This window comes from Alosa pseudoharengus, unplaced genomic scaffold, assembly GCF_046254945.1.
Source record: "Alosa pseudoharengus isolate Yale_2024_CS ecotype anadromous, Long Island Sound unplaced genomic scaffold, YU_APseudo_1.1 YU_APseudo_1.1_scf_19, whole genome shotgun sequence".
In the NCBI taxonomy this organism is placed as follows: domain Eukaryota; kingdom Metazoa; phylum Chordata; class Actinopteri; order Clupeiformes; family Clupeidae; genus Alosa; species Alosa pseudoharengus.
Window position 1 is genome coordinate 26,428,584 of NW_027468657.1, and position 15,360 is coordinate 26,443,943.

At 44.6% G+C, this 15,360-nt stretch overlaps 1 protein-coding gene across 2 annotated transcripts; it reads right to left on the reverse strand.

Moving 5' to 3' along the window:
* Nucleotides 1-987: 987 nt before the first annotated feature.
* On the reverse strand, nt 988-15,016 carry bend4 (BEN domain containing 4). Of its 2 annotated transcripts, none has more exons than XM_076292130.1 (5): nt 14,363-15,016; nt 7,795-8,379; nt 6,121-6,212; nt 2,978-3,218; nt 988-2,731 (listed from the first exon to the last, which is right to left on the reverse strand). In XM_076292130.1, exons 1-5 carry the CDS (start codon nt 14,880-14,882, stop codon nt 2,448-2,450), a joined length of 1,722 nt encoding a protein of 573 aa, XP_076148245.1. In that variant the 5' UTR covers nt 14,883-15,016; the 3' UTR covers nt 988-2,447. The 2 variants fall into 2 exon arrangements, with proteins under 2 accessions (XP_076148245.1, XP_076148244.1); XM_076292129.1 differs by having other exon boundaries at nt 6,079-6,212.
* Nucleotides 15,017-15,360: the final 344 nt, after the last annotated feature.

Consider the following 15,360-nt stretch of genomic DNA (forward strand, 5'->3'; position numbering starts at 1 on the left):
GAAAATTACAGTTGTGTTCGTCTCCAAAACCAGGGCGGGGCGCTCTGCTGCAAGCTAACAGCATATCAACTCTAAATCCGTCTTCTTGTACACACATCATTATTTTCACGGGAAATCACGAAGCTCTCCCAGAATGGTGGAGCAGATTACATAACCGATGGCCAGTGATAACAGTTTGCTCGTGCAGATTATTTAAGGGTCGCGCTCTGCGGGTTACATGAACAACTTCACTGGTAGGCCGATTACTCTTGAAGTTAAACGTCTATTTAGAGTAAAAAAAAACTTTTACCGTTGTCTAGCCGAACCAACAGCTACAGAAACAGAATACTAACATAGGCGTGCGAAATGTTTAGTAAAGACTGTGATTTTGACCAAATCACAATATAAATGATCAAATCATCTTTCTCTCTCTCTCTCTCTAGTGTGTGTGTGTGTGTGTGTGCGCGCGCGCGTGTGATTAAATTCTAACTAGGCTAACTGTTTTTATTTTTATCTTAGGCCTAATCGAGGCAGGCAATAATTAGGCAAACCTTCACAGATAGCGCCTGTTATCTGTGATCATGCAGTGCCATTGACCACTTGTAAAAAATGGACAGGCATGGAGATCATACATTTTCATACCTCTTTCCTATTGTATGCCGTATGTAACTTATCTTTATAATTTTCAAATGTTATCTCAACATTCACACAAATATGCTGTCTATGGGCCTACAGCCCCCACAAGTCTACCACCACATTCTGCTTGAAATACAGAATTTACATTTTGTCTATCAATAAGAGTGCAGTGGAATTTAAATAGTAGCCTAAGTGGAAATATGTTGTGACACAGTTTAGTAAAGAAACCACATGAGTCTCTTTCTCTCCTTCTCTCCCCTGAGGTGAACACGGTTGCCATCTGGTGGAATACACTGTACATACACAGAGATGGTAATTTCTGTAAAGGCCGGACTCCCTTTCAACCCACCTTGTTCACAGCTGTAGGCTATGACACATTCCAGACTGAAGTCACTTTTAATATCTTTTTAGGAAGATACAGCACATTCCCAGTTAAACCCCTCTGCTGGGTAAAGGACACCTGCTTAGCTATTTTTTTCCATGAAACTATTTTAACTGACAAAGAGGCTATACTGAGAAAAAAATATCACAAGTACATGTCAAATTCTGTTAGTCTGTCAATTTCACAGTGTCGACAGGGTAACTCAGAGAGTAAAATATTAATTGTCAGAGAGCAAAGGTGGCTACGTGTTAACAGTCACAACATGATACAGCACAATGACAAGCCTTAGTGCTTGAGGCTTTTCACTAAAACCATTTCTTGGGTTCAGGACAAGATGAGACAAGCAGACATAACATGCTGTTGGAAAGATGCCCACTGTTCAGGTTTAAGTTGTCACACAGGCTTAAACCTTACATGGCAGGAAATGTTCATTGATGCAAGTTCAACCCTTAGTGCCCAGCTGTACAATACAATGCAAAAACACATTTCACACAACGATGCCTTGCTAGTCCCAGGGGACCGTCATCATGTCATCATGTAAAGGTTATGAAAAGTGCTATTTTGGTCTTTAAGAGACTTTGGAAATGTCACAAAGATGTCACAAAGCAGGTCTTTAGGACCCCATGGAGGAAATATAGGTACAGTCACTCCAATATATACAGAGTTGATGTTGTGTGTATGTATTGAACAAGTTCAGATACAACATGGCACTTTGTTCTCTGATCTGACAGAGTAGCAAATGCATTATATAATTTAAAGTTAATTTAAGTAAATAAAACATCAGATTTTCCATAGCACCATAACAATCTATTAACAATTATTTTGCACTTATGCATGGAGTAATATTTTTTTTTGTCAAATAACTTCCTTGAACAGTATATTCCAGTACATTCAGAACCACAGTTTATGGCATGGCAGATATAGCAATGAGGCAAAAATATCAACATGTATCCTGAGTAATAAAAACTTTACAAAGGCATTTCTTAAGTAGGAATGCAAACGACTATTGCAATAATACTCTAGTATTGATAATAAAACCTTACAAAAAAGGATTTTAAGAGATCATACTAATCTGGGTGCAACTGTGAGACGAACCAGCCATGGAACATCAGACCTGTGCGAGGGTAGGTCCATGGACAAAAACAAGCAACCCCCCACCCCCCCCAAAAAAAAAAAACACACATAATAACAATGGAATCTGTAGAGGTTTCAGGGTGCTGAGAGGATTCTGGAATGTTCACAGGTCGGAAGAAGTCTCTACTTGGCGCAAGGGGGGAACCATTAATAAGAAGCTATATTTTGAGCCTCCTTTTCAATAATCTCAGTGTGAGTTCAATGCATGGCTAGGCCTTGTGTCCTTACTGTGTGGGGCTGTCTTTTAAAGAAAGTCTTGAGGTCAACCAAAGCAAACGTCTTAGTCACCGAGCCTGTCTTAGTCGCCGAGCCCGTCTTAGTCGCCGAGCCCATTCTGTGGCGGCTTCAGGAAGAGCTCGTCTTGGGACAGTTGACCATCAAAACCCTCCATGTAGAGGCTGCTACTGCTGCTGCTGCTCCCGCTGCCTCCACCCCCACCCCCGCCACTTCCAACCCCGCCACAACCCCCGTTGGCCAGGAAGGTGCCCACCGCTCGTCCCTGACGTGCGTGACCCACTGCGTCACTGAACACTTTGTTAATCTGCTCCTCAGAGGGCATCCACCAGTCTGGGTTGGACGCACAGTGCATTCGGATGAACTCTGTGAAGACAGGAAAAGATGAGTAGATTTGTGAGCATTTGAACTTGAGAGCTTCTGCCATCTGGCCTACTTTATGGCATGTCAACTGTAGAAGACAAGATAACTGTTTTCATAACAGTTAGCATTATGCATTTCAATGGGGTTTGTTGGGTGTCACCATACTTTCCACTGCATACATTTACTGCTAACGACTGTTGTTGCCTTCTCACGTCATTTGCACTTAGGTAATAAGGTTGATGGGCCTACCTCTGAGACAGGTGACCTTGACCGGGTTCAAAGGTCGTCTCTCGGGCCCGATCTCCCCCGTCTGGACAGAGCGTTTCCTCTTGCCCAGGCCGCAGGAGTACTTCAGTTCGTCTGTGGTGAAGACGTACCGAATAAGATAGCGGAGCAGGCGGCGGCCATCTTTTTTGGAAGAGTTCACAGCCTCGTCCCACTGCTTGTTGGTGATGAAGAGCGGGTAGTTCCCCAACAGCTGTTTGCTACCCTGGAGATATAACAACACAGTCACTAACACCATCGCCTACACAGGAAAATCTATTGTGTTCAGTTCAACTCTTTAAGAGTGGATTTTAACATGGTATTTACATGGTTATTTGATTTTGAAGGGTTAAAACTACTATGACAAGAGTTGAGTAAGTAGAGCTTGTTACTCTATTCAGATCAAAAGGGGTTAATTTAACACTTTCAGTCTCTTAATTTAAAACTTGAGAATTTTATAGTTGGGATTTTACTTTTGTGCATTTGTTACAAATAATAAGCAATAATGATATGTCAGCTAAACTGTCGCTCCCTCCCTTATTAGCCAGGTACATTGAGGATTGGTTCCCAAGCTAAGTGCAAAAGATAGCCTCTTTGCTAAATCATCTTTTACAATTAGGGGAAATGTTGTTTTAAAGGGCAAAGCTTTCTAATCCTCTGGTACGGGCAGTGAAAACAAAACCTCTTGCTGAGTGAGCATAGATTCAGCACGTATGGTTTTACGCTAACTGTGGAATGGAAAATGGTGTGTGATCATAGCCGTGGGAATCCCCATAACCTGAAACCAGATGGTTTGCCCACAACTAAGATGTTTGACTGATCAAGGGTCTGTAACTGAGCTGTTCTGAAACTTGGGGCTTTGCTTTAGTTATGCAATAAGTGCCACAAAGCTTTCCGATCAACTTATTTGCTTGAATAGCTTGAAATACAGTATAGTTTCATGTGTTTAACTTCACGTTCAATTCACTCCACAGGAATGAGTTGGCTCCAATCCATGACTTGATTTGAAGTCCACAACAGACGGTGTCTGTACCATGACTCAGGTTAAAATATAAAAGGGTAAAAGTAGTACAGTATGTCTCACTAATACTTCTTAATGCCATATAGATGTGTTCATTTGTTTGCTGCTGCCCTAAATGTTGCTTTGAAACATACAATAACATACAGCATATTCATTAAACAAGATGTGCTTTATCAGAGACAAGGTTATGGTATTTTCAGTGATAACATGCTATGGGTGGGTATCTTCCCCTGACAGATTTCCAGACAAGCTCTCATTTGTCATATTGTTAAGAGTGTACATGAGTTTAAACAGGGTGGGTTAAGCTGTTTCTTTAGAGTCTATGTGAGTCAGTCTCCTGTGATCCCTACCCATTAACACTGAATAGTCATCAGTTATGTTAATGTCTTAATCTAAAATGCAGAGGTGTGGACTGGAGTCACATGACTTGGAATCGAGTCAGACTCAAGTCACAATTTTGATGACTTCAGACTCGACTTGACAAAATTAGAAATTACTTGTTACTCGACATGGACTTCCATGCTATTGACTCGAGACTCGACTCGGACTTTGCCCCTTTGACTTGTAATGTGCACCCAAGTAGCAGTGCTTGTGTAAATGTAGGCTAGTACTGCTTCAGCCTCTGGCAAGCTCGGGGGCAGCAAGCGACTGGTAGCTTGAGAGCGTGTGTTTTAGGCATAGTGCAAGCCCTAATCTCTGACTGAAAGTGCACAGAACTTGTGCATTTACATAACAATATTTAATACATTTCCCCCTCTAACTTTTGGGCTTAAAGGTGCTCTAAGCGACGCCACACGTTTTTTAGGCTAAAACATTTTATGTCACTTACTGCAAACATCACCTAACCAACCGCTAGCTGGCTGTGTCCTGAATACACAGTAAAAAAATGCGATCTCTGTGGACAGCCAAGGCTCCAAAAATGGCAACAAAAACAACCTGGGCAAACCTAACCCATAAAAGCTCTCTATTTTGTTTGAAAGTCAACAGAAGTGACGTTACCCAGCATCGCTTAGAGCACCTTTAAGTAAGAAAAAATGTCTGACATGTGGCAAGTTCACCAAGCTCCCAATCTCATTCCACAAGCCCTCTCGCGTCTGTAGACGGTAATGTTTCATGTAGGGTTCATGTCAATTCATACTGACTAACATTTGAAAACATGTTAAATTAGGCCTATATATATTTTAATATATAAGTCGCACCTGACTAAGTCACAGCCAAACTATGAAAAAAAGTGCGACTTATAGTCCAAAAAATACGGTAGTTCCAACCAAGTATGTATTTGCTTACAAAAGAGCTGTCTCATTTGACATTGTTATTTGTACACATTGTAACTACACACATCACAGCATGTAAATTCTTTTGTCACTATTGGGAGGTGTAGGCTAATGAAGCCAGCCACTTCAAGGCACTTGTGATAAGCCAGGCTAGCGGTGGGTGCGTCAGACCGAGTAACTACATGCACGGAGATGAGAAGGGTATGTAGCCTACTATCGACTTATCGAACTCTGGGGAATAGGGTGAATGAGCTGAAGTCCCAAAAAGTTGACGTGTTCCTTTAAAGTTGCTTCATTAGCATGCAAGTCGGGACATAGTATTACCAGTTAGTGAACTCATTACAATCAAAAATCCAAAACCTGTAGCCTATTCACTCTTACTTTTCCTCAGTAAGAGAACAAAGGATACTTTGTTTGTCTTTGGGCTTGTGATTATAAGTGTTTTAAAACTCTTCAATATGTAAAGTATAAGTACTGTATATATTGATAAGAATGATATATAGAAAGCATGATTGATGACATATTAATATGTGGTTGAATAATACGACAGTGACTTGTTTAGGACTCGAAAAAAAATTGCTTGGGACATCTCTGTCGTGACTTGGGACTTGACTCGGACTTCAGCGTTAAGACTTGAGACTTACTTGTGACTTGCCAAACAGTGACTTTGTCCCACCTCTGCTAAAATGTTTACATTTTATTTCCTAAAATCACCTTCAACATTTACAATTCATAATACAGAGACCAAAGTGACCACAGAGATCATGTGACCTGTGGCCAGACCATGTCACCTTCTCAGGGATGGACGTCCTGGAGCGGATGTGTGTCCTCACCTCTGTCAACTGCTCCTCGGGCGGGGGCTGGAGGAACTGGTTGTGTTGTTGCAACACTGCCTTAAAGAAGTCCAGTACGCTCTGACAGGGGGCTTCAACACAAACCAGATGGAAAGGTCAAATGGAAAGGTCAAATTTCCTTCATCCTGAATCTGTGCAGAGTTACAAGGGACTATAATAGGTTACTACTATTTAAAAAAAAAATATTTGGATCGGATTCAGTCCCAAAAGGAGTTCATTTTTGTATTCTTCTAAAGTAACATGAAGGAAAATATTATATTACAGTTGAGCCTACATGACGGGATCTTGTGTCATTACATATATTACATAATTTTCCAATCAAAAATTGCTTTTTCGGGCCTTTCGGTGAACACATACATAGTGTCTGTATTCAAAATGCTTCACATGATCCCTGCAACTTTATAACACAGTTCTGTTTACATCTTTATACTCAGGGTATAAGATCCACTACATTTGTGGCACATTCCAAAGAATGAAAGGAACCACAATTTCAATACAGTTGAAGCAGTTTAGTATTTATGTTTGTAGGGGAATCTGGCACGGTGTCCAAAAATTCCTTTGACTTCTCCATGCATATTATAGAGTAAAATAGATCAACCTAAACTGCAATAACATCCTTTATTTACTACTGCTGGTAGGTCAAATGTCCCTGTGAGAGTAATATGTATGACTCTATGTGGATTCATTCCTTCAGTGGGCAGGCGGGCGGTGTGTGTGTGTGTGTGTAAATATATATGTGTGTGTGTGTGTGTGTGTATGAGTCTGTATGTGTGTGTGTGTGTGTCTTTGTGTGTGTGTGTGAGAGTGTGTGTGTGAGTGTGTGTTAGCTATTAGTGAATATTAGCTTGGAATATATATACTTGGTTCTAACTGCCAGGTGAATCATTATAATCAGGGATTCCACTAAGAGGTTCTGCTTTAAACTCCATCACTTGTCTGTGATAACAAGCATGACACTTTCACATGTTCTTTAAATAGAAATCTAGAGGATAAACTGATGGAAGACAACACATGGCCCATGAATGATGCTGTCATTCATCATGTGATTATCATACATCTGTGGTTACATGTAATTAACATAGTATGATCAACTGCTATGCAAATAGCTAGTTTAGTCAAACAGTGGTAACTATCTGAACTGTTCCTCATGTGATGCATGCATGGCTATTTAATAACGGACTGTCCTGAAGCTGTGATATCTATCTGACCTGTACAGATGCTTGGCTATCCGGATGCATGTCTATTTACATAGGGACTGTTACATAGGGACTGTCCTGTATCTGACAGATGCTTGGCTATCCTCCTGATGCATGTCTATTTACATAGGGACTGTCCTGTATCTGACAGATGCTTGGCTATCCTCCTGATGCATGTCTATTTACATAGGGACTGTCCTGTATCTGACAGATGCTTGGCTATCCTCCTGATGCATGTCTATTTACATAGGGACTGTCCTGTATCTGACAGATGCTTGGCTATCCTCCTGATGCATGTCTATTTACATAGGGACTGTCCTGTATCTGACAGATGCTTGGCTATCCTCCTGATGCATGTCTATTTACATAGGGACTGTCCTGTATCTGACAGATGCTTGGCTATCCTCCTGATGCATGTCTATTTACATAGGGACTGTCCTGTGTCTGTGGTGGGTACCTGGCACGCTCTCCAGCTTGTTGCGCAGCTCCTCGTTCTCCTGCTGCAGGCACAGCACCTCCTGCTCCAGCTCGATGCAGCGTGGACAGCAGCCTTCCTCCTCCTCCTCCTCCTCGGGCAGCGTGGACGACGGGTGGCCGTAGGACTCGGACGGAGACGGCGAGGCCCAGCCGCCCATGCTGTGCCGGGGGGAGGCAGCGCTGCCGGCGGGGGCAGGGGGCTCCAGGTGCGCTGGCCGGCAGCGCTCCCCCTCCGGCGGCGGCCCGGTGAGCAGGTAGCTCTGCAGGGACTCGGTGAAGACGCGCAGGAAGGCCGAGGTCTGCTGTTGGCTCCAGGTGCTGCCCGCCACGCGCTGGGCCTCCGCGTCCCCGGGGTCCAGCCCGGGGGCCTCTACGGGCCGAGGCTTGGCCGCGGGGGAGGGCCCACAGCTACCCGGTGGCCTCTCCAGGTCCTCCTGCTTGATGTGGGAGGAGGGGAAGGGTGCGGGCAGCGAGCCGTGGGGCTCCATAAAGCGCCCATTGCTGTTCAGGAGGCTGAGCACGCGACTGCACTGCTGGGCAAATGCGTCCAGAATGAGCCGATTCTCTGGGGAGGAAGAGAGACCAAACACCAACGATTATGAGCATGCACCTATTCATGAACATCAGAGGATCAGAGTGTAATGACATACTGAACTCACGATTCAGTAATCTTTTGACCAATCTGACGTTGAACAAGTGAAATCAAAAGCAGATTACGTCCTATTGGGATTAAAAATTGCTTCACTATTCATTTTTCTATCTCAACCGGCTGTAATCTTCACACACTTGTATCGATTTTTAGCCGATTCATGGTGCATTGTTACATCCCTATCAGCAGGGTAAGAGAAACATACAATATATTCATATAATAACGTCTTTCCACAAATAGCAGTGTTCTTGTCTTGTTCTTGCCATGCTGTTCTTTAACACTTTTGAATGTAAACCCTGTGCATTCTACAGTGGTAGACAAGAAAAGGTAGGTCAGAAATGCAGGGTAAGGAGTCCATGTAAACCCTTAGCTGAGAAACACATTAATGTGTCTTCAGTTATGTGTTAAGATAGTCTCCACTTACGTGTTTAAGTAAGTCTCTGTTATGTGTTTAAGTGTTTTCAGTTATTGAAGTAGTTTTCAGCTATGTGTTTTGAGCATTCTGTGGTTTCAATCTGTTGTTGCCACAGAAACCCCCTTCCCCCATCTTATCTCCATCTTTCATCTCTCTCTTCCTCTTTCTATTTTCACTCTGCCACCATTATCAGTCACCCACATCTATGAGCACGGAGTGGAGGGGAGGGAGAGGAGGGGATGGCAGAGGAGAGGAGAGGAGAGAGGGGGATGGCAGAGGAGAGGAGGGGAGGGGATGGCAGAGGAGAGGAGAGGAGAGGAGAGAGGAGAGGAGGGGAGGAAGAGGAGGGGAGGGGATGGCAGAGGAGAGGAGAGGAGGGGAGGGGATGGCAGAGGAGAGGAGAGGAGAGGAGGGGATGGCAGAGGAGAGAGGAGAAGAGGGGAGGGGATGGCAGAGGAGAGAGGAGAGGAGAGGAGAGGAGGGGAGGGGATGGCAGAGGAGAGAGGAGAGGAGAGGAGAGGAGGGGAGGGGATGGCAGAGGAGAGAGGAGAAGAGGGGATGGCAGAGGAGAGAGGAGAGGAGAGGAGGGGAGGGGATGGCAGAGGAGAGGAGAGGAGGGGAGGGGATGGCAGAGGAGAGGAGAGGAGAGAGAGGAGAAGTGGGGAGAGAAGAGCGAGAGAGCTGCATCCCCAAAAGTAAATCTTCCACACAGGGATTCTGCCTACGCCCAGTGAGTGGTGTAAAATGAACATGTGCTGTGTATGTGATTTGTATACTGTAGTCTTTGTGTGTGTTGTATATGAGTGAGTGAGAGAGAGGACAGGCAAGGTGGCATCCCCTCTCCCCTGTAGGAAAAATGATTTTGCTTTGGTTCTTACATGCACAGTCTGTCACAAACAACAGAAGACCAGGCAGCAAGTCTGCTTTTAAAATGAAAGGTTAGTTTTATTTGTCATGGCACCTGATATGTTAAGACACTAGGTGATCAGGACCTGAAACTCAGTGGATGTACAGGAGTCTTTCTTTCAACAGTCAAAGAACATTCATCACAACACCTTTAGTCACATGGGCCAGAACGGCCACAGCGTGTTCCAGACAGACCTGTTGGAAAATAACCTTCACAGTTAAGTGCAAAACATCCTCTATCCTGTCAGGCATGAGACCTAGTTTTAGGAACGAGAGTCTCACGAGTCTACAGGTGCATCCAGTCTCAGGCTGGTGCCATTGAACTGTAGCTGGACGTGAGACGTCAAGCTTATCCAACTAAAGTGGCCAAAGATGTGCAGTTTGTGTTGTACAGTAGTTGTGTCTCTGACACACATCCACAAGTTATGTCTCATATCACATACTAGGCTTACAGTGGTGTGGAATGCAAACTCTTCATTTATAGTGGTTTATAGGTAACTAAATAGTATGCAAACACTAATAATCGTTATGTGAGTTACATGGTTTCCATCCTTCATTTAACTTGTCTCAAAATATTTCTCACAGCAGGTGAGTATTATTTTGTTTGAAACAAAAACAGACAATTCATCACCTTACCCCCCAAGTGGAGATAAAGTAAAAACAACATGTTCACAAAGCCAGGCGAAAACAAGAAACATCACACGACAGACAGGGCAGAGGCATCTTCGGTCTCATCCAGCACCCCCCCCCCCCCCACAAACAGACACAACACAGACACACACATCTCCCATCCCCCCATGCGGCGACAAAATGAGATGAGAGATCTTGTGCATCTCTTGCTGGGCGATTATGAACCTGTCAGCCCCACACAAAGAGACAAGGCAGGTAATTACCAGGGGCCTGGCCGTCGCCGCGGAGACCATGTGACGGACAGGCTGGTGTCTCGGCAGGAGTCGGAGACGTGTCTATCGCGCCGGTGCAGATGTGCCGATGGATTAATATGCGCGGGCGCTCTCTGTTTACCCGCAGAAATGAATCTGATATCATTTCCCCCCATCGCTTTCTCATTTCTCTCTCTCATGCCCTTTCTTCCTCGCTCCCCTGCTCTCACTCTCTCACACACACACACTCACAGAGACACACACACGCACACATACAGACACTCACACACACTCTCACAGACACACACACGCTTACACACTTTGTCCCTGACACTGTGCACAGACAGAGTCTTATAAAATTTCATTAAACACAACACCCGATGGGGAGAGGGAAATTTATGAGGCCCATTTATTTTAATCACAATCTCTTTGGGAGAGCTTTTAAATGCAATTTGCGTTATTACAGCGATTTCAGAGCCGTGTCCTTGGGTGTGAGTCTGTCTGTCCCCACGCCTGCCGGAATTAAAAAGCAGAAGCTATTGTCACTGTTTGCTCCCCCCCCCCGGGCACCACAGCTGCAGTCACTGTAGCCCCATATGCACAATTAGCCTCCCGTTCTCTCAAATAGCTACATCTCAATACATCTTCATAGCACACCCAGACAAATACACACATGTAACGACATCCTTACACCCTTACATACACACACACACACACACAGTGCATGTACTTGTGTGAAAATGTAGTTAATTGATACACATATGCAACAAATGCAGACAAACACATGTATAAACACACACACACAAAGACATTTGCACTGTGCGCTACTGTAATTCTTGGGTGCCTAGGCGTACTGAATTGTGCTTTTTTTTTGGGTGAGATTTTTGTGAGGTTCAACAGAGAGTGTTGGATTGCCAGTGAAGCTGTGGTGCCCTTGTGCATAAGTAGAGCAAGAGAAAGCACACTGAACATCCTCATTGACATACTGATATCTATCTCTCCTCTCTCATTCTCTCCCTCTCTCGCTCTCTCTTGGCTGCTGATTAAACAGTTAATCCTGTTTCGCAGCGTGCTCTTTGATGATCTGCTTAATAGAACAGCATGATTGTTGAGTATCGGCTTACTCACAGCTGACTCGCCGTGCTCAGTTTAGGGCTTGCCGGCTTATCAGCCACTGTGTCATGACAAGGAGCTGTGTATGTGCAAGAAGATACTTTTTTTTGTGGTATCCAAGATCTCCCACCCCCACCCAAAAACATGGAGAAGTATGGTGTGTCTGGCTCTTACATCAGTGGCTGAGACAGCTTCCCCTGTGCTCTACAGAGCCTTAACATCCTGCTTGTTATTATGCTTACAACACCTCGGGCAGCCGTGGCCTACTGGTTGGCTTCAGGCTTGGAACCGAAGGGTTGCCGGTTCGAGCCCCTGAAGTGCCCTTGAGTAAGGCACCTAACCCCTCACTGCTCCCTAAGCGCCGCTCTAGCAAGGTATCTCACCGCTCCGGGTTAGTGTGTGCTTCACCTCACTGTGTGTTCACTAATACACGGATGGGATAAATGCAGAGACCAAATTCCTTGTATACGCAAGTATACTTGACCTAGAAACCTGATTTACATTTACAATTTACACTATGCTTAGGTCATAGCCAAACTAACATTTGGCTTAGCATTAGGGTGACGGTCTAACTTAAGGAACAGTGCTTTATGTATTTGAGTCCACTTTTTGACATGAATGACATGCGCTGTAATGTGCTCACACATAGCTTTTCAGGGCCCACGGCTACTAGTACTATTGTGTCCAGGACCCATATGAGACCTGGGTTGGTATTGATACATCACAATCTCACTGGCTTCCATTTCATACTGACACAATTTTATTTCTGTCAGATTCCACGGAAAGCAGACACAACAACTGACCTTCAATGTTTTACACTAAGCGCTGTTGAACTGGACAACAACAATCCCTGGAGAGGAGACCAGACATACTGTACATAAACCCTAACAGTCAAAATGCAGTCTAGTCTCGGAATAGCCTGGGAAAAAGTTGCATCTTCAACCTATGTACATCTTTATCTGGGGCTTTGCAGCATTCAAGTCCCCATCTGGAGAATGGAGTGTGACATTATTAGGACTTAAGGGTATGAACTTCATCTCGTCCACAATTGTCATCTCTGGTTTCAGGGTCGGCACATTTTTTTTTATCTTATCATCCAAGCTTTACTGTACAGACGAACCTATGCTATATGAACCAATAGAAGCATCAGCCGCCTGGTTAAATTCACTCCTAAATAAATAAATGGTCCCAAACAACAGAAATCACATCATTACATACGTGTACCACTTCACTTACAGTTTTACATACAGTGCCCATGGAGACTATAGCAGTGTTTCCCATACATTGACTTATTTGTGGCGGCCCACCACAATATCAACATTGACCACCACACAATGATTTTCCTGGTTGTACTAAATTGTGCTTAAATATGGTTAGAATCATAACCGCGCTGCACTAATATGTTAAAAACTGTTGCATTCGAGTTAATTCTGCAAACCTACCACCACAAATAGAATTCAATTCTGTGGGAAACACTGCTATAGCCTGGTACAACCAGACCCTTTCACTTTCTGCATGTCCTCATGTAATCTCAGTGACACAGTAAGTCGGGTAGTGGCAGGCAACACAGAGGCTGCTCACCCCACTATCCTCCTGCTGCCACCGGATGCTTCCACTGGCCCACTGGCCTGGATGAGTCAGGGCTGTTTTCAGAGCAGGTCGCACAGTACAGACCACAGCAGTCTAGGTCACTTCCCACTATAACGGCTTTGCGTCACAAAGGATAATCTGATATTGTGCTATGTCCAGATATTCTTCACTATGTAAAGCGAAATACTGTATATGGTGTTGTTTAATGGTTGACCCTGGAATCGATTTAGGTGGCAAGTCCACAAGACTTGCGCCTGGATGAGCTACAGCCAGGAATTAAATCAAATGCCTGAAATAAACAACAGAACTAATCATATTATCTCTTGACACAAGCACATTAAATCACCCCTGTGTATGAAATGTGCTGCTATATAAATAAACTTGCCTTTCCTTGGAATTAGGCTTGTTAAATCTCCAATCTCCAAAGCAAAAGTACAAAACCTCTATACAAGTACTAGCACAAAAGCTAGCAAAGGGATATAGCACAAATGATAGGAAAAATGTGAAACTTAGAGAGAATTGTTGTCCTTTTGGATTCGCAAACATAACATGCGCTCTTCATAAAGTTCATCCCCTCTCGAAGCAGTCGCCATTTGCAGCTTCTGATTATCACGAGCCCTTTAAGATATGAATGCCTTGTATGCATGCTCATTGCTGAGGGCCGTACACACTTGTTAGCATAGATTTCTGGCTGCTTTCAGACCACAACAGACATTATCACATAAGCCTGCACAAAACACACACACACACACAGACACATTGCTTTGAAGTTTTGTAGCCTAAATGTTTATCAGATAAGAAATAAGTTAAACTGGCAAATAGGTCATGTGTAGACTGCAGGCCACTGGCATTGCTAACCATGTGACGTTTTACTTTTAACAGAATAATTTACTAACTTCTCAAATTGAGTGGCAAGATTGTGCCGTTAGCAAGATGCTTTTGGGTATCTGCGTCATGTCTTTTAGAACACGAAAAGTAAAAAAAAAAGCCATACCGTTGCTCATTCCATAACTGCAGTCTGGAGACTCCTGACGAAGCTCGGCTCGCCCTGAGTGCCTGGAGTCGGGGCGCAACCCTGCTCCGACGCCTCCACCACCACAGCCGATCCTCCGCTGGCTGCCAAGGGATGCTGCCGCCGTTCCGCTTCCTGCTGATGCTGAGGTAGATGTCGCGACGCTGCTGCTACTGGGCCTGTTTTCGCAGGGGAAACGGTACGACGTCTGAGGCTGCTGTTGGCTGCTACTGATAGTGACAGTGGCTTGATGAAACTGCAGGCGTTGCTGGTGCTGCTGCTGATGTGAATACTGATTATAATGACTGAAAGACGGATGGGGATGCTGCCCTCCTGCGTCTCCGAGATGCGGGATATCCACCATTGTGGGTCTGTCAAACCTCGCCTTGCCAGCTGCCCGCTTGTTCGGGAACGTCTTGAGCGCGCTGTAAAGACTGCGCTGCTGGCGGCATATCTTGGGAGCCGAGAGACCGTCGTCTGCTGGCACTATTTCCTCCTCCATCGCCTCGGAAGTTGTCAGCTAGCTAAATGACTTTTGCCTCTCCGGTCGCAGGTGTCGCTTCGCCTGCGGTGTGTGTCAACGACGATTATGAGGTGCCTCCCCACCCCCTATGTCTTGGTGTCTAGCCTACTGTCTCAAACACTTCCAACTCAATCTGAAACACTCGGAGGGTGGGCGCCTGTACTGACATGGCACCGAACCAATCCCCTGGTAGAAGCGTCACGTTTTGGAGAGTACCAGCATATGAACACAGGCGGGACTTTGACGTCCCGTCTGCATGCTGCATGTTGTGTGTGTGTGTGTGTGTGTGTGTGTGTGTCAGAGAGAGAGAGAGAGAAAGAAAGAGAACAAATAAGAGGGAGAAAACTCTTAGCAGCACTTTTGATTAATATCAATGATGGTTACTAGGTTATATAGGCTAGGCTAAAATTAAAAAAGAACAAACAACATAAAGAACCAAAAGAAAGTAGCCTATTAT

Excerpts from the sequence above, each read along its gene's own strand:
- bend4 (XM_076292129.1), bottom strand. The coding sequence starts at position 14,882 with ATGGAGGAGGAAATAGTGCCAGCAGACGACGGTCTCTCGGCTCCCAAG. Across the intron at positions 8,380-14,362 it reads CAGTTATGGAATGAGCAACG|AGAATCGGCTCATTCTGGAC; the intron begins GTATGGCTTTTT and ends CTTCCTCCCCAG. Across the intron at positions 6,213-7,794 it reads CAAGCTGGAGAGCGTGCCAG|CCCCCTGTCAGAGCGTACTG; the intron begins GTACCCACCACA and ends TTTGTGTTGAAG.